Here is a 19,984-nt window from a genome sequence, read left to right as displayed (position 1 = left end):
GTCTGATTCCACACAGCGTTCATTCTTACTGTCTGATTCCACAGCGTTCATTCTTACTGTCTGATTCCACACAGCGTTCATTCTTACTGTCTGATTCCACACAGCGTTCATTCTTACTGTCTGATTCCACACGGCGTTCATTCTGTCTGATTCCACACGGCGTTCATTCTTACTGTCTGATTCCACACAGCGTTCATTCTTACTGTCTGATTCCACACAGCGTTCATTCTGACTGTCTGATTCCACACAGCGTTCATTCTTACTGTCTGATTCCACACAGTGGTCATTCTGTCTGATTCCACACAGCGTTCATTCTTACTGTCTGATTCCACACAGCGTCCATTCTTACTGTCTGATTCCACACAGCGTTCATTCTTACTGTCTGATTCCACACAGCGTTCATTCTTACTGTCTGATTCCACACAACGTTCATTCTTACTGTCTGATTCCACAGCGTTCATTCTTACTGTCTGATTCCACACAGCGTTCATTCTTACTGTCTGATTCCACACAGCGTTCATTCTTACTGTCTGATTCCACACGGCGTTCATTCTGTCTGATTCCACACAGCGTTCATTCTTACTGTCTGATTCCACACAGCGTTCATTCTTACTATCTGATTCCACACAGCGTTCATTCTGACTGTCTGATTCCACACAGCGTTCATTCTTACTGTCTGATTCCACACAGTGGTCATTCTGTCTGATTCCACACAGCGTTCATTCTTACTGTCTGATTCCACACAGCGGTCATTCTTACTGTCTGATTCCACACAGCGTTCATTCTTACTGTCTGATTCCACAGCGGTCATTCTTACTGTCTGATTCCACACAGCGTTCATTCTTACTGTCTGATTCCACACAGCGTCCATTCTTACTGTCTGATTCCACACAGCGTTCATTCTGTCTGATTCCACACAGCGTTCATTCTTACTGTCTGATTCCACACAGCGGTCATTCTTACTGTCTGATTCCACACAGCGTTCATTCTTACTGTCTGATTCCACACAGCGTTCATTCTTACTGTCTGATTCCACAGCGTTCATTCTTACTGTCTGATTCCACACAGCGTTCATTCTTACTGTCTGATTCCACACAGCGTTCATTCTTACTGTCTGATTCCACAGCGTTCATTCTTACTGTCTGATTCCACACAGCGTTCATTCTTACTGTCTGATTCCACACAGCGGTCATTCTTACTGTCTGATTCCACACAGCGTTCATTCTTACTGTCTGATTCCACACAGCGGTCATTCTGTCTGATTCCACACAGCGTTCATTCTGTCTGATTCCACACAGCGTTCATTCTTACTGTCTGATTCCACACAGCGTTCATTCTTACTGTCTGATTCCACACAGCGTTCATTCTTACTGTCTGATTCCACACAGCGTTCATTCTTACTGTCTGATTCCACACAGCGTTCATTCTGACTGTCTGATTCCACACAGCGTTCATTCTTACTGTCTGATTCCACACAGCGTTCATTCTTACTGTCTGATTCCACACAGCGTTCATTCTGTCTGATTCCACACAGCGTTCATTCTTACTGTCTGATTCCACACAGCGTTCATTCTTACTGTCTGATTCCACACAGCGGTCATTCTTACTGTCTGATTCCACACAGCGTTCATTCTTACTGTCTGATTCCACACAGCGGTCATTCTTACTGTCTGATTCCACACAGCGGTCATTCTTACTGTCTGATTCCACACAGCGGTCATTCTTACTGTCTGATTCCACACAGCGTTCATTCTGTCTGATTCCACACAGCGTCCATTCTTACTGTCTGATTTCCTCTCCCAATCTGCTCATCTGTCTCTCTGCCTTCAATCTGTTGATTCCATACTGTTTGTGTGTGTCACATATGTGTGTCTACTGTGTTGTTGGATTGGACGCGCTACGGTAAGCGTACTGACTCACTTCCGGTTTCCTTCCTGCTCTGTGTACACTGTTTGGTGCTGTAGCTCTGTCAGTGAACGCTAAATATAAATTAGTTTTACTCGTTACAGCGGTTATTTACCCGCTTAACATTTAAACGTAGACTAGTTCTACTTAAACACTTGGAGTTTCTCCCTCTTTTAGGGACTTTTCACTACTTTCAAAGTTTTTCATACACTCTAGTTTCATTAGCATTAGCAGTTAGCTATGGCTTCTCCCTCTCCCTCTCCTCTGTCCTGCTCAGTGTGTCAGATGTTCAGTTATTCCTCTGCCTCCTTTAAAGATAATGGTACCTGTATTAAATGTAGTTTATTTACTGCGCTGGAGGCGAGGCTTAGTGAGTTAGAGGAACGGCACCGCACCACTGAGATATCTTTAGCCGCTATAGTTAGCCAGCCCCCCGGTAGCCGGTGCGGTCCGACCGAAGGTAGCTTCTGTTAGCTCTGTAGATCCCCCGGTAGTTCCCGAGCAGCCGGGAAGACAGGGAGGCTGGGTGACTGAGCGAAGGAAGACTAGAACGGCGAAGCCCACAGGTCACCACCAACCGCTTCACGTTTCTAATACATTTTCCCCTCTCAGCGATACACCCGCTGAGGAACCAACTCTGGTTATTGGCAGCTCCATAGTCAGAAACGTGAAGTTAGCGAAGCCAGCGGCCATAGTTAAATGCATCCCTGGGGCCAGAGCGGGAGACATTGAATCCTATTTAAAACTGCTGGCTAAAGGTAAACGTAAATACAGTAAGATTGTTATCCACGTCGGCGGTAACGACACCCGTTTACGCCAATCGGAGGTCACTAAGATTAATGTGGAGTCGGTGTGTAACTATGCTAAAACAATGTCGGACACCGTAGTTTTCTCTGGACCCCTGCCCAATGTGACCAGTGATGACATGTATAGCCGCATGTCGTCATTCCACCGCTGGCTGTCGAGGTGGTGTCCAGAAAACGATGTGGGCTTCATTGATAACTGGAAGCCTTTTTGGGGAAAACCTGGTCTGATTAGGAGAGACGGCATCCATCCCACTTTGGATGGAGCGGCTCTCTTATCTAGAAATATGGCGAAGTTTATTTCTAAAACCTGACAGTCCAGAGTTAGGACCAGGAAGCAGAGCTGCTGTCTTACACACTCCTCTGCGCTTTCTTTAGAACAGTCACCCACCCAAAACCCCATAGAGACTGTGTCTGTCCCCCGACCACCTAAACTATTTAAAGAAATAAAAACAAGAGGAGTTCAACATAAAAATCTAATAAAAATTAAAACCAACTCCTCAGTAGCACAAAATAAGAGAATGAAATGTGGGCTGTTAAATATCAGGTCTCTGTCCTCTAAAGCTGTTCTAGTGAATGAATTAATATCAGATTATGATATTGATTTACTTTGTCTTACTGAGACCTGGTTGTCCCACGAGGAGTATGTTAGCCTAAATGAATCCACACCCCCCAGTCATATTAATACTCACATTCCTCGAGGCACAGGCCGAGGAGGTGGAGTGGCAGCCATATATGATTTGAGCGTTTTAATGGACCCTAAACCTAAACTAAATTATAATTCATTTGAAAGCCTTGTTCTTAGTCTTTCTCACCCAAACTGGAAAACACTGCAGCCAGTTCTATTTGTTATAGTGTACCGTGCTCCTGGACCGTACTCTGATTTTATATCTGAATTCTCAGAGTTTCTATCAAGTTTAGTCCTTAAATCAGATGAAGTAATTATTGTAGGTGATTTTAATATTCATGTGGATGTTGAAAATGACAGTCTTAGTAATGCATTTATATCATTAATAGACTCAATTGGCTTCTGTCAGAGTGTAAATAAACCAACTCATTGTTTTAATCACACTCTTGACCTTGTTCTATCATATGGCATTGATATTGAACATTTAATAGTCTTCCCACATAATCCTTTCCTATCTGACCATTATTTAGTAACTTTTGAATTCATACTATTAGATTATAAGCCATTAGGCAAAACTTCCTACAGCAGATGTTTATCTGACAGTGCTGTAGCTAAATTTAAGGAGGAGATTCCTTCAGTGTTTAATTCAATGCCATGTCTGAATTTAACAGAGTCCTATAACAACTTTAGTCCCTCTGAAATTGATAATCTTGTCGATAGTGCTACAGGCTCACTACGATCAACATTAGACTCTATCGCTCCTATAAAAAGGAAATTATTAAAACATAGGAGACTAGCACCTTGGTATAACCACCAAACCCGCCAGTTAAAGCAAATAGCTAGGAAATCTGAAAGGAAATGGCGCTCTTCCAAATTATCAGAATATCGCTCAAATTGGCAAGATGATCTTAAGATTTATAGAAAGGCCCTCCGTAATGCCAGAGGAGCCTATTACTCAGCACTAATAGAAGAAAATAAGAACAACCCTAGGTTCCTCTTCAGCACTGTAGCCAGGCTGACAGAGAGTCACAGCTCTATCGAGCCACATATCCCCATAAACTTAAGTAGCAATGACTTCATGAGCTTCTTCTATAATAAAATTATTACTATTAGAGAAAAAATTAATCACCAACTGCCATCAACAGGTATCAGTGGCTCTCCAAGTTCAGGGACTTCTGTCAATGTAAACTTAGATGTATATTTAGACTGTTTTTCTGCTATCGATCTTCATCAGTTAACTTCAATCATTTCTTCATCGAAGCCATCAACCTGTCTGTTAGACCCGATCCCAACTAGGCTGCTTAAAGAAGTTGTTCCCTTAATTGGCACTTCTTTACTGGATATGATTAATCTTTCTTTATTATCAGGATATGTACCACAGTCCTTTAAAGTAGCTGTAATTAAACCCCTTCTTAAAAAGTCTACTCTTGACCCAGGGGTTTTAGCCAACTATAGACCGATTTCTAACCTCCCGTTCCTCTCTAAGATTCTGGAGAAAGTAGTCGCCAAAGAGTTGTGTGACTTTCTACATAACAATAGTTTATTTGAGGATTTTCAGTCAGGATTTAGAGTTCATCATAGCACAGAGACAGCTCTGGTTAAAGTTAATAATGACCTTCTGACTGCTTCTGACAATGGACTTGTCTCTGTACTTGTATTATTAGATCTTAGTGCTGCATTTGACACCATTGACCATGATATTCTTTTACAGAGACTTGAGCATCAAATTGGCATTAAAGGAACTGCCCTAACCTGGTTTAAGTCATACTTATCAGATCGTACTCAGTTTGTACATGTCAACGATGAATCCTCCATAAATACTAAAGTTAGTCATGGAGTTCCACAAGGTTCTGTACTTGGACCAATACTATTTACTTTATATATGCTCCCTTTAGGCAACATTATTAGGAATCACTCCATTAACTTTCACTGTTATGCAGATGATACGCAGTTATATCTATCAATCAAACCCAATGAAATTAATCAATTATCTAAATTACAAACATGTCTTAAGGACATAAAATCCTGGATGACCTGCAATTTTCTGATGTTAAACTCAGAAAAAACCGAAATTCTTGTTCTTGGCCCCAAAAACCTTAGAGACTCATTGTCTAAAGATATAGTCACTCTAGATGGCATTAACTTGGCCTCTAGCACCACTGTCAGGAATCTTGGAGTTCTCTTTGATCAGGATTTGTCATTTAACTCCCACATAAAGCAGACCTCTAGGACTGCCTTCTTTCATTTACGTAATATTAGAAAAATTAGACACATACTATCACAGATGCAGAAAAACTAATCCATGCATTTGTTACTTCAAGGCTGGATTACTGCAACTCTTTATTATCAGGTTGCCCCAATAAGTACATTAAAACGCTCCAATTAATTCAGAACGCTGCAGCACGAGTACTGACAGGAACTAGAAAAAGAGATCACATCTCTCCTGTACTAGCTACTCTGCATTGGCTCCCTATAAAATGTAGAATTGAATTTAAAATACTCCTCCTCACCTATAAAGCTCTTCATGGTCAGGCCCCTTCATATCTTAAAGAGCTCATAGTACCCTATTACCCCACTAGAACACTACGTTCTCTGAATGCTGGGCTACTTGTGGTTCCTATAGTCTCTAAAAGTAGAACAGGAGCCAGAGCCTTCAGTTACCAAGCTCCTCTCCTGTGGAACCGGCTTCCAGTTGTGGTTCGGGAGGCAGACACCCTCACCACTTTCAAGAGTAGGCTTAAGACATTCCTCTTTGATAAAGCTTATAGTTAGGGCTGGATCAGGTGAGTCCTGAACCATCCCTTAGTTATGCTGCTATAGGCCTAGACTATCGGGGATTTCCCATGGTGCACTGAGCTACTCTCTTCCTCTCTCTTTCTGCACTCATTCATGTCCCTTTAATGCATGTTACTAACTCCACTTCTTCCCCGGAGTTCTTGTGCTTTCTCGTCTCGCAGGTTCTCATGGATCCTGGTGGAGCCTCCTGCCATGGTCCTGCTTGACTGCCATTGCCAATACTGTTGTTGCTGTGCACCTGTCTGTCTGTCTGTCGCTCTCTCTCTCTCTCTCTCTCTCTCTCTCTCTCTCTCTCTCTCTCTCTCTCTCTCTCACCCCAACTGGTCGAGACAGACGACCACCCACCTAGAGCCGGAGGATCTGTCCTAGGTTTCTGCCTTTTAACAGGCAGTTTTTCCTTGCCCTTGTCGCCAAGTGCTTGCTCATGGTGGTACTGTTGGGTCTCTGTAATTAATGTTAAAGAGTTCGGTCTAGACCTGCTCTATTTGAAAAGTGTCCTGAGATAACTTCTGTTATGAATTGGCGCTATACAAATAAAATTGAATTGAAAATTGAATTGAATTCCACACAGCGGTCATTCTTACTGTCTGATTCCACACAGCGGTTATTCTTACTGTCTGATTCCACACAGCGGTCATTCTTACTGTCTGATTCCACACAGCGTTCATTCTTACTGTCTGATTCCACACAGCGTTCATTCTGTCTGATTCCACACAGCGGTCATTCTTACTGTCTGATTCCACACAGCGTTCATTCTGTCTGATTCCACACAGCGTTCATTCTGTCTGATTCCACACAGCGTCCATTTTTACTGTCTGATTCCACACAGCGTCCATTCTTACTGTCTGATTCCACACAGCGTTCATTCTTACTGTCTGATTCCACACAGCGTTCATTCTTACTGTCTGATTCCACACAGCGTTCATTCTGTCTGATTCCACACAGCGTTCATTCTTACTGTCTGATTCCACACAGCGTTCATTCTTACTGTCTGATTCCACACAGCGTTCATTCTTACTGTCTGATTCCACACAGCGGTCATTCTTACTGTCTGATTCCACACAGCGGTCATTCTTACTGTCTGATTCCACACAGCGTTCATTCTTACTGTCTGATTCCACACAGCGTTCATTCTTACTGTCTGATTCCACACAGCGTTCATTCTTACTGTCTGATTCCACACAGCGGTCATTCTTACTGTCTGATTCCACACAGCGTTCATTCTTACTGTCTGATTCCACACAGCGTTCATTCTTACTGTCTGATTCCACACAGCGGTCATTCTTACTGTCTGATTCCACACAGCGGTCATTCTGTCTGATTCCACACAGCGTTCATTCTGTCTGATTCCACACAGTGTTCATTCTTACTGTCTGATTCCACACAGCGGTCATTCTTACTGTCTGATTCCACACAGCGTTCATTCTGTCTGATTCCACACAGCGTTCATTCTCACTGTCTGATTCCACACAGCGTTCATTCTTACTGTCTGATTCCACACAGCGGTCATTCTTACTGTCTGATTCCACACAGCGGTTATTCTTACTGTCTGATTCCACACAGCGGTCATTCTTACTGTCTGATTCCACACAGCGTTCATTCTTACTGTCTGATTCCACACAGCGTTCATTCTGTCTGATTCCTCACAGCGTTCATTCTTACTGTCTGATTCCACACAGCGGTCATTCTGACTGTCTGATTCCACACAGTGTTCATTCTTACTGTCTGATTCCACACATTGTTCATTCTTACTGTCTGATTCCACACAGCGTTCATTCTTACTGTCTGATTCCACACAGCGTTCATTCTTACTGTCTGATTCCACACAGCGTTCATTCTTACTGTCTGATTCCACACAGCGTTCATTCTGTCTGATTCCACACAGCAGTCATTCTTACTGTCTGATTCCACACAGCGTTCATTCTTACTGTCTGATTCCACACAGCGGTCATTCTTACTGTCTGATTCCACACAGCGTTCATTCTGACTGTCTGATTCCACACAGCGTTCATTCTTACTGTCTGATTCCACACAGCGTTCATTCTGTCTGATTCCACACAGCGGTCATTCTTACTGTCTGATTCCACACAGCGTTCATTCTGACTGTCTGATTCCACACAGCGTTCATTCTGTCTGATTCCACACAGCGTTCATTCTGTCTGATTCCACACAGCGTCCATTCTTACTGTCTGATTCCACACAGCGTCCATTCTTACTGTCTGATTCCACACAGTGGTCATTCTTACTGTCTGATTCCACACAGCGTTCATTCTTACTGTCTGATTCCACACAGCGTCCATTCTTACTGTCTGATTCCACACAGCGTTCATTCTTACTGTCTGATTCCACACAGCGGTCATTCTTACTGTCTGATTCCACACAGCGGTCATTCTTACTGTCTGATTCCACACAGCGGTCATTCTTACTGTCTGATTCCACACAGCGTTCATTCTTACTGTCTGATTCCACACAGCGTCCATTCTTACTGTCTGATTCCACACAGCGTTCATTCTTACTGTCTGATTCCACACAGCGGTCATTCTTACTGTCTGATTCCACACAGCGTTCATTCTTACTGTCTGATTCCACACAGCGTTCATTCTTACTGTCTGATTCCACACAGCGTTCATTCTTACTGTCTGATTCCACACAGCGTTCAGTCTTACTGTCTGATTCCACAGCGTTCATTCTTACTGTCTGATTCCACACAGCGTTCATTCTTACTGTCTGATTCCACACAGCGTTCATTCTTACTGTCTGATTCCACAGCGGTCATTCTTACTGTCTGATTCCACACAGCGTTCATTCTTACTGTCTGATTCCACACAGCGGTCATTCTTACTGTCTGATTCCACACAGCGTTCATTCTGACTGTCTGATTCCACACAGCGTTCATTCTTACTGTCTGATTCCACAGCGGTCATTCTTACTGTCTGATTCCACACAGCGTTCATTCTTACTGTCTGATTCCACACAGCGGTCATTCTTACTGTCTGATTCCACACAGCGTTCATTCTGACTGTCTGATTCCACACAGCGTTCATTCTTACTGTCTGATTCCACACAGCGGTCATTCTGTCTGATTCCACACAGCGTTCATTCTGTCTGATTCCACACAGTGTTCATTCTTACTGTCTGATTCCACACAGCGGTCATTCTTACTGTCTGATTCCACACAGCGTTCATTCTGTCTGATTCCACACAGCGTTCATTCTCACTGTCTGATTCCACACAGCGTTCATTCTTACTGTCTGATTCCACACAGCGGTCATTCTTACTGTCTGATTCCACACAGCGGTCATTCTTACTGTCTGATTCCACACAGCGGTCATTCTTACTGTCTGATTCCACACAGCGTTCATTCTTACTGTCTGATTCCACACAGCGTTCATTCTGTCTGATTCCACACAGCGTTCATTCTTACTGTCTGATTCCACACAGTGGTCATTCTGTCTGATTCCACACAGCGTTCATTCTTACTGTCTGATTCCACACAGCGTTCATTCTGTCTGATTCCACACAGCGGTCATTCTTACTGTCTGATTCCACACAGCGTTCATTCTGACTGTCTGATTCCACACAGCGTTCATTCTGTCTGATTCCACACAGCGTTCATTCTGTCTGATTCCACACAGCGTCCATTCTTACTGTCTGATTCCACACAGCGTCCATTCTTACTGTCTGATTCCACACAGCGTTCATTCTTACTGTCTGATTCCACACAGCGTTCATTCTTACTGTCTGATTCCACACAGCGTTCATTCTTACTGTCTGATTCCACACAGCGTTCATTCTTACTGTCTGATTCCACACAGCGTTCATTCTTACTGTCTGATTCCACACAGCGTTCATTCTTTCTGTCTGATTCCACACAGCGTTCATTCTTACTGTCTGATTCCACACAGCGTTCATTCTTACTGTCTGATTCCACACAGCGTTCATTCTTACTGTCTGATTCCACACAGCGTTCATTCTTACTGTCTGATTCCACACAGTGTTCATTCTTTCTGTCTGATTCCACACAGCGGTCATTCTTACTGTCTGATTCCACACAGCGTTCATTCTTACTGTCTGATTCCACACAGCGTTCATTCTGTCTGATTCCACACAGCGTTCATTCTTACTGTCTGATTCCACACAGCGTTCATTCTGTCTGTCTGATTCCACACAGCGTTCATTCTTACTGTCTGATTCCACACAGCGTTCATTCTTACTGTCTGATTCCACACAGCGTTCATTCTTACTGTCTGATTCCACACAGCGTTCATTCTGTCTGTCTGATTCCACACAGCGTTCATTCTTACTGTCTGATTCCACACAGCGTTCATTCTTACTGTCTGATTCCACACAGCGTTCATTCTGTCTGTCTGATTCCACACAGCGTTCATTCTTACTGTCTGATTCCACACAGCGTTCATTCTTACTGTCTGATTCCACACAGCGTTCATTCTGTCTGATTCCACACAGCGTTCATTCTTACTGTCTGATTCCACACAGCGTTCATTCTGTCTGTCTGATTCCACACAGCGTTCATTCTTACTGTCTGATTCCACACAGCGTTCATTCTTACTGTCTGATTCCACACAGCGTTCATTCTTACTGTCTGATTCCACACAGCGTTCATTCTGTCTGTCTGATTCCACACAGCGTTCATTCTTACTGTCTGATTCCACACAGCGGTCATTCTTACTGTCTGATTCCACACAGCGTTCATTCTTACTGTCTGATTCCACACAGTGTTCATTCTGTCTGATTCCACACAGCGTTCATTCTGTCTGATTCCACACAGCGTTCATTCTTACGTCCTCATTAACGTTTGCTCTCACAAACATTTAAAACTCCACTAACAGTTCAATTCCAATCAGAGTCGAACTTTTAGCTGCAGGACTGAAGAACATCTGTGTAAAGATTCTGAGCTCAGTTTTGGTCTCCTCCAATAAGAAACTGTACTTTTTCTTTTATTTGTGGCAGCTATTGCATGACCTTTGACCTTAAACAACAATACAACTTCACCCCTCCTTACTTATATATCTCATTATATATTAAACACTATGTGGTCTCACTACCCATAAATAAACAGAGGGAAGAGTCAAAGTACAATGTACAAACTGTTTGTGTTATAAATCCACTGTGGCCTCAATATGTTTGATATTGACTTCATATTGGAAACCCATTTAGACTGGTTCCCAGTTCAACCAGTGACAGTGAGAGAATGTGTAAGCTGTCTGTCTGTGTGTGTGTCTCCAGTCCAGAGGTTTGTCTCCTCACTGGGTTTTCAGTACCAGAGGAGATTATAGCCAAGCAGCCGCAGAGAGCACTGCATCATGGGAGTACTGACACTGCTACAGCACTGCATCATGGGAGTACTGACACTGCTTCTACAGAGTTTAATAATAACAATCACTTCCTGTCTGTGGTCCAGGTGGAATACTACTTCCTGTCTCAGTATGTGTCGGTGGTCACGTGATCCACGGCCGCGGCGACCACACTCTGAGCGCGCTCACTGAGCACCTGACCCTGCTGACCTCTGACCCCGAACGCTTCGACGAGAAATGCTTCAGACGACTGCTTGCCTTTTTTACCTGGACGCTGCAGGGCGCCGCCAACGCCCTGAACGGAGACGTGTGGAGCATACACAATACACACAATACACACAATACACACAGTACACACAATACACACAATACACACACTGACACACACAATACACACAATACACACTACACACAATACACACACTGATATACACTGATACACTGATACACACAATACACACAATACACACAATACACAATACACACAATACACACAATACACACACTGATACACACTGACACACACACTGATACACACACACACACACACACAGTGTGGAGCTCTCACACAGACTTTTATTGTGGAGGGTGTTTCCTCTGCAGCAGTCTGATCAATATGTGTATCAATCATTGATTATCAGTGTCAGTAATAGTTCATAAACTGGGAACTGTTTTTATCTTTTATGGTTCAATGACACAGTTACAGTAACTCCGCCCCCTAGAGCTGTAACAGGATCAATACGTACTGGCTGCTCGCATCACTGGTTCTCTACTGGTGGTTCTCCTCTGGTTCTCTGCTGCTGGTTCTCTACTGCTGGTTCTCTACTGGTTCTCTGCTGCTGGTTCTCTACTGCTGGTTCTCTACTGGTTCTCTGCTGGTTCTCCTCTGGTTCTCTACTGGTTCTCTGCTGGTTCTCTACTGGTTTTCTGCTGGTTCTCCTCTGGTTCTCTGCTGGTTCTCCTTTGGTTCTCCTCTGGTTCTCTGCTGGTTCTCTGCTGGTTCTCCTCTGGTTCTCCTCTGGTTCTCTGCTGGTTCTCTGCTGGTTCTCCTCTGGTTCTCTGCTGGTTCTCTGCTGGTTCTCCTCTGGTTCTCCAGTTATTACAACTGTTTCTTTACTGCGTTTGTTATTAGCCGCAGCCTTCGCTAGCTAAAGTATGACGTCAACATCCAACACCCAAAACCCCATAGAGACTGTGTCTGTCCCCCGACCACCTAAATTATTTAAAGAAATAAAAACAAGAGGAGTTCAACATAAAAACCTAATAAAAATTAAAACTAACTCCTCAGTAGCACAAAATAAGAGAATGAAATGTGGGCTGTTAAATATCAGGTCTCTGTCCTCTAAAGCTGTTTCAGTTAATGAATTAATATCAGATTATGATATTGATTTACTTTGTCTTACTGAGACCTGGTTGTCCCACGAGGAGTATGTTAGCCTAAATGAATCCCCCCCCAGTCATATTAATACTCACATTCCTCGAGGCACTGGCCGAGGAGGTGGAGTGGCAGCCATATATGATTCGAGCGTTTTAATGGACCCTAAACCAAAACTAAATTATAATTCATTTGAAAGTCTTGTTCTTAGTCTTTCTCACCCAAACTGGAAAACACTGCAGCCAGTTCTATTTGTTATAGTGTACCGCGCTCCTGGACCGTACTCTGATTTTATATCTGAATTCTCAGAGTTTCTATCAAGTTTAGTCCTTAAATCAGATAAAGTAATTATTGTAGGTGATTTTAATATTCATGTGGATGTTGACAATGACAGCCTTAGTAATGCATTTATATCATTAATAGACTCAATTGGCTTCTGTCAGAGTGTAAATAAACCAACTCATTGTTTTAATCACACTCTTGACCTTGTTCTATCATATGGCATTGATATTGAACATTTAATAGTCTTCCCACATAATCCTTTCCTATCTGACCATTATTTAATAACTTTTGAATTCATACTATTAGATTATAAGCCATTAGGCAAAACTTCCTACAGCAGATGTCTATCTGACAGTGCTGTAGCTAAATTTAAGGAGGAGATTCCTTCAGTGTTTAATTCAATGCCATGTCTGAATTTAACAGAGTCCTATAACGACTTTAGTCCCTCTGAAATTGATAATCTTGTCGATAGTGCTACAGGCTCACTACGATCAACATCAGACTCTATCGCTCCTATAAAAGGAAATTATTAAAACATAGGAGACTAGCACCTTGGTATAACCACCAAACCCGCCAGTTAAAACAAATAGCTAGGAAATCTGAAAGGAAATGGCGCTCTTCCAAATTATCAGAATATCGCTCAATTTGGCAAGATAATCTTAAAATTTATAGAAAGGCCCTCCTTTGTGCCCCGATGCCCCTCCCCCAAACCAGTTTCTCTCCAACCTGGTGGTCTATTGCTGCTTTCCATTTGTCTCGTGAACTCAGAACCCGAGTTGTTCTGCCGCGAGAATGTGACGTCATTGTCTGGCTTGTACCACTTCTAGCGTTCCAGTTTGTCTTTGGGCATTACGAGTCGGAAAGAAGTGCAGCAGCTGTGTTGTTATTGATTGTGGATCTTCTAAACAAGCTCAATGTGAAATAATAATGTTTTTCTACAGAAACACTAACATTTCAAGTAATTCCGTTATTGCAAGTCTTACATTTCAATATTATTTTGCCATTTTCGCCTATTTCAATTTCAACAAGTGCTGTGGCGTTTGTCTCGAGCCACCAGGAGCCTCCAGGGGCCACCAGGGGCCACCAGGAGCCACCAGGGGCCACCAGGGGCGGGCTAGTGTTATTGTTAGCTACATTAGCCTATTTAGCAAACCAGCTCGAAAACAAAACTTTACATTGTATTGAACTCACAGCAACACCGTGCAATGCATAAATTGGTGACCGGACTAAAGCAGCAATGTAAACAGTGTAAAAACATTTAAAATTGACATTAAAACGACCAACGTAGTACAAATACAAAGAAAATACATCTTAATATGGGCGCTGCCATCTTTGTTTTGCGGGTTGTACGTGCCCCCCCGTTTAGCTTGGGGTACCCTGAGGAACCCCGAGCTAAACGGCTGAAATTCCGACCAAAAAGGGGTGTGTCTCTGTGAAATCTCGCGAGATAGCTGCAAGATTTACACTTTCCAACTCGGGTTCCGAGTTCACGAGACAAATGGAAAGCAGCATTAAACTCAATCAGGATTTGGTCACAATTTAGAAGACACCTCAAACTGCAGACAACATCTATTCACTCTCCCATCAAGAATAATTATAACTTCCTCTCTCTCTGACTCAACCTTTAGGATTGGCACTCAAAGGGCATTAAATCCATCTCCAATCTATATGTGGATGGCAAACTTGGATCATTTGCACAACTCTCCGAATTATTTAATTTACCAAAGTGTCACTTTTTTAGGTGTCCCCAGCTTAGGCACTTAAACTGGTACATTCTTCTCCCCTTGTGCTCGACACAGCTTAATACAACTCCCTGATGTGAATCCTTCATGTGCTCGCTGTAAAGGCCAACCAGATCAAATCAGATAGACCCTCAAAGGCTCCCTGCAAACCTTTAGGGAGATATGGATCCTTTCCTAGAGTATTATGAGGATTTACCAATACCATTAAATGAAATACCAATATCAGCATAAATATAAAATTAATGGTAATTATGCTGTACAGATGAATTAGTGAGGGCAATAGTATGTTATCCTCTTTATTTTCTATGTTTCTGAAATTTTCAGATTTTTTCAGATTTTTTCTCATACTTTCTGATCTTTTCTTTTTATGATTAACATTTTTTATTTTATTATTTCAACAACACAATAATAACAGTAACCCCCCCCCCATTACTCCATCAATGTAAACAACACAGTTCATTTTCAAAAAGTTAACTTTACCTGCCATAGACAAATTAAGAGTTGCCCATCTCTCAACATCACAAGAAATGTATCGTATTAATGGATCAAAATTAACTTTGATCAGATCTTTCAGCTGTCTAGGAAATGGGATACCCAGATACATGATACCTTGCTGAGGCCACTGAAATACACCTGGGTGGAAGGCAGTGGAGGGGCAATAAGCTGTTAAAGGGAGTGCCTCGGACTTGGACCAGTTCAGCCTGTAGCCAGAGTATTTGGAAAATGAGTTTATGATACTAAGAAGACATGGTATAGATCTGCTGGGGTTGGACACCAGTAATAAAATGTCATCGGCGTAAAACATCAATTTATGTGCCATCCCACCTACAGTGACACCCGGGAAGTCAGTAGCCCCACGTATAGCTGCTGCAAGAGGCTCAATTGCTAAACAGAAGAGCAAAGGAGACAGGGGCGAACCCTGCCTGGTTCCTCTGCCCAACATAAAATACTCCGAGACCAGCCCATTAGTCTGCACTGCTGCTTCTGGGTCCTTATATAATACATGAATCCATTTTATAAAGGCAATACCAAATCCAAACTCCTCTAAAATTTTGAATAGATACCCCCATTCCACCATGTCAAACGCCTTTTCGGCGTCCAGAGAGATTGCTGCTACTGTCGACTGGGCGTCAGACACCGACCACATGACATCAACAAGGCGTCTAATATTATCTGAGGAGCTACGACCACGAATGAATCCCACTTGATCAGTATGGATCAATGACTTAATTACACTGTCTAATCGGTTTGCTAAAATTTTTGAAATTATCTTAACATCTATTTGCATTAATGAAATAGGACGGTAATTCTTGCACTCATCCAAATCTTTACCTTTCTTAGGAACTAGACTAATAAGGGCCTGTCTCAGAGTTGGTGGTAGTATACCCCTCTCCAGCGCTTCCTTATACACCTCCAGTAAAGGAAGCTAGCTCTGTCGCAAAGCTCTTAAAAAATTCCCCAGTAAAGCCGTCGGGCCCCGGTGCTTTACTTGAAGGTGAAGCCTTGATTACCCCTTTAATCTCCTCAACAGTAATATCTAAGTCTAGAGAATCCCTCTGTTCATCTGTCAATTTTGGAAGTCCTAGTGGTTCTATAAACTTATGAATGTCTTCTTCACTAGAGGTAGATGTCAAACTATAGAGATTACTATAAAATTCTTTAAAGGCCTGATTAATATCTACAGTTGCAGTAAGCAGGCCCCCGACCGGCGACTTAACAGCAGGAATAGTTGAGGCCAACTCCCTCTGTTTTATATAACTGGCAAGCAACTTTCCTGCTTTGTCTCCTGACTCAAAATATGTTTGTCTAGCCCTAAATAAATTAAATTCAACCTTTTGGGTTATTATATTATTATACTGATATTTTAACTTGTCAGTTTTCTCATGCCGTCCTGTGTCACTTGTTGCTTCAACTCTGTTTCAGCCCGTTTAATTATATTTTCCAATTCTAGCACCTCCCATGTTTTACTTTTCTTATGGTATGATGTGTGTGTGATAATACGTCCCCTAATCACAGCCTTTAGGGCCTCCCACGCGACACCCGCGGATGATACAGAATGCCAATTGATCTCCAAATAATTATGTAGTTCTGTCCTGAGCCACTCTACATTTACAGGGTCCTGCAGAAGTGACGAGTTCAGACGCCATCTGTAGGACTTTCTTCTCTCGCTCTGGGGTAATAGGTCCAAGCCAACCCAAGCATGGTCGGAAATAAGAATATTCCCTATTTCACAGTCCATAGCAGAGGAGGAGTGTTTTGGATATTAGAAAAAAATCTATTCGGCTGTAGGTCTTACTGGTGAAAAAAAATGTGTAATCCCTACCAGAGGGGTTCATAATCCTCCAAATATCTATCAATCCCAAAGATGTGCAAGTTCTCTGCAATGTCATAGAAGCCTTTGGGACTTGATGCAACCCTGCCCCACTGTGGTCAAGAACTGGATCCATTAGAAGGTTAAAATCTCCTCCCAGAACAACAGCGTGGTCCCCAGCAGTTTGTAACTTCATTTCAAGACGAATAAAAAAAATTGTATCATCCAGATTAGGTGCGTATATGTTGGCCAAGATTGGCCTTCCCAAATGATCCTTAATTTGCTTTAGACATTTAAACTGTAAATGTTTACTAACTAAAATTATAACGCCCTTGCTCTTGCCAGAACCTATGCTGTAAAAAACATGTCCAACCCCTCCCGCACAGAGCTTCTCAGACTCCTCCTTTTCCTGGAGAAACACCACGTCATAGTTCTTGTTCTTGAGCATGGTCATGACCTTTTTTCTCTTGACAGGGTTCCCCAGTCCATTTACATTCCAAGTGGAGAGACGCATTAAACCTATTTGTGAAGACATGCCTGCTTACTTAATAACACACAACCATTTATCAAAGGCAGTACCGTTACACAGTGGTGGCGACTAAACACAAACATCCCCATAAAGCTAACAAAGTAAAAGAGTGTGCAACTAAACCAGAACTTTGCACATTTAAACCCCCACAGAAGTCCCTCCCTGAATTTGTCGCGCTTCATCTGAGTGGCTCTGGAGAAGTCAGGGAAAAGCATAATATAAGTGTTGTCCCAGCTCAGCTTGCCTTTATTCCTCGCTGCTCGCAACACCGCATCCCGGTCTGACGATCTCAGAAACCTGGCCAGTATTGGTCTGGGTCTGTCTCCGGGTGAGGGTCGCCCGTTCAATCTCTCGTCTCCCCTCTATGTTCAGCAAATTTGGCAACAGCTCCTCCAAAAATCTCACCTCGTCTCCTCCCTCTTTGCCCTCCAGAAAGCCGACGAAGCGCACATTGTTGCGTCTGGAGTGATTCTCCATGTCTTCTAATTTGTCCCATATCTGTCCGACGTCTGTTTTGCTAGCTGGCGGGTTAGCTTGCCACTCCTGCTCGGCTCTTTCCAAGTACTCGACTCGGTCCACTTCATCCATTCTTGTAATTGGGGCTGAGAGTTTAGTCTCTACCGACGTGTTGGTACGACATATCTCTGCCAGCCCCCCCAAGGTCTTCAGAAATCTTTGTTAGTGCTGAGTAAATGTTACTGATATCTTCAGCTATGTCGTTAGCTTGTTGCTGCTCGGGCTCGTCAGCGTCATCTTGACCTTGCATCGTGGCGTCGGCCCCTTGTGACCGTAAATGTTGTTTAATATCTCCACAGGCCGCAGACTTCCAAAGTTTCAACATTTCTGCCACCTGTTTAATTCAATGCTCTGGTGTAAATGTTTAAAATGATGAAGGCAGCAATGTAGTGCGGAGCGCTCTACTCTGTGGCTTCTTCTCACATCGCGTCACGTGACTCACTTTCTGATCTTTTCTGAAATTCTCTGAATTTCTTTAATATTTCCTGATCATTTCTGATATTTTAAAATATTTTCTGATATTTTTTTATATTTCTTTATATTTTCTGAAATTGTTTTAACTTTTCCTATATTTTCTGATGTTTCCTGATATTTTAATGATATTTTTTGTATATCTTCTGATATTTCTTGATATTTGAAAATATTTTAATATTTTTGTATATTTTCTGATCTGAAGTTATAATGACTTTCAGTCTTCAGTGCTGATAGAAAGAACATTAGTATTATTTTAAAGTGAATTAGTGATGAGTCTCTCTCACAAACTGCACATCCACAGTAAGTTTACAATACAAACATAGAAATATGGCAAAAAATATAATATTACAACAATTATAACAAATTTAACTGACCTCTGTCTCACTAGAACAAGTTACCTTCAATAATTAATGAATTATTTGACTTTCTGCTGAAAATCATTTATTATTATTAACTTTATAATATTCCTGTTTTATAAGCTTCGGTAATCAGAGGATGTCCAATAATATTATCTTCACTATATTATAATATAACAACCACAGACTTTATAATAAATAGGTTAACACAGGTTTAAAGAACTCGTCCTGCTTTGAGCCTCTGCGGACACCGTAGTTGAACATGAAGTAGTGTTTGAGGCTTTTAGCGGGAACAGGTCGGTTGTTTAGTCTGAACAACGACACGTTTCATATTGAATAAGTAATAAAGAGCAGCCGTCCGGACTGTGGACATGGAGCTCCTGCAGCGGGTCCTGGATCAGTTCACACCCAGCGGGGAAGCCGTGAGTTTCCGTTGGTAGCCTCCACAGCCGACACCGCTCTTGGAAATGTGTCAATTTAATAAAGTTTAGCTCCTGAGCGGCGACAGACTCATTAAATAATAACAACAATTATTATTCTACAGTTAGTCATGTGTCCTGTTAACATCGGCTCGTATATGAGCAACTGAATATTAAACACTACGGAGTTATAAGGATATTAAGCTGCGGTCACACAGTAGATAAACGCTGGGAACTCGTCGGTTAATAAGTGTACTTACGATAGTTTTTATTGATCTTTGTGTTGTTCAATAGTTGTCTGCTGCATTCGGCTCATTGATTATAACTAACCAGCTCTTTATTTTACTGTAGATCAGTCACATATCGATCCTGTAGCTGATTGTAGTTCTATGTTCGTCCTGCAGGAGGCGCTCTGGTTAAAGGACATTTTCACCTTCATCACTGAACACATACAACCTGTGCTCTCTGGCCCCGCCCCCCGGCTGCTGACGATGTCATCACAGGTGAGTGAGCCAATCAGCTTCCTGCTGTGA

General features: G+C 42.4%; 1 protein-coding gene and 1 pseudogene across 1 annotated transcript; both read left to right on the top strand.

The window, feature by feature from the left end:
* LOC127359802 (transferrin receptor protein 2-like) overlaps positions 1-19,984 on the top strand; it is a 30,643-nt pseudogene extending 10,659 nt beyond the window's left edge.
* LOC127359806 (uncharacterized) lies at positions 1,882-15,166 on the top strand. Its single transcript, XM_051393946.1, has 2 exons — positions 1,882-4,136; positions 13,656-15,166. Exons 1-2 carry the CDS (start codon positions 3,230-3,232, stop codon positions 14,027-14,029), a joined length of 1,281 nt encoding a protein of 426 aa, XP_051249906.1. The 5' UTR covers positions 1,882-3,229; the 3' UTR covers positions 14,030-15,166.

Source organism: Dicentrarchus labrax, unplaced genomic scaffold, assembly GCF_905237075.1.
Source record: "Dicentrarchus labrax unplaced genomic scaffold, dlabrax2021, whole genome shotgun sequence".
NCBI lineage: Eukaryota > Metazoa > Chordata > Actinopteri > Moronidae > Dicentrarchus > Dicentrarchus labrax.
This window is presented reverse-complemented; position numbering and strand designations above follow the sequence as displayed.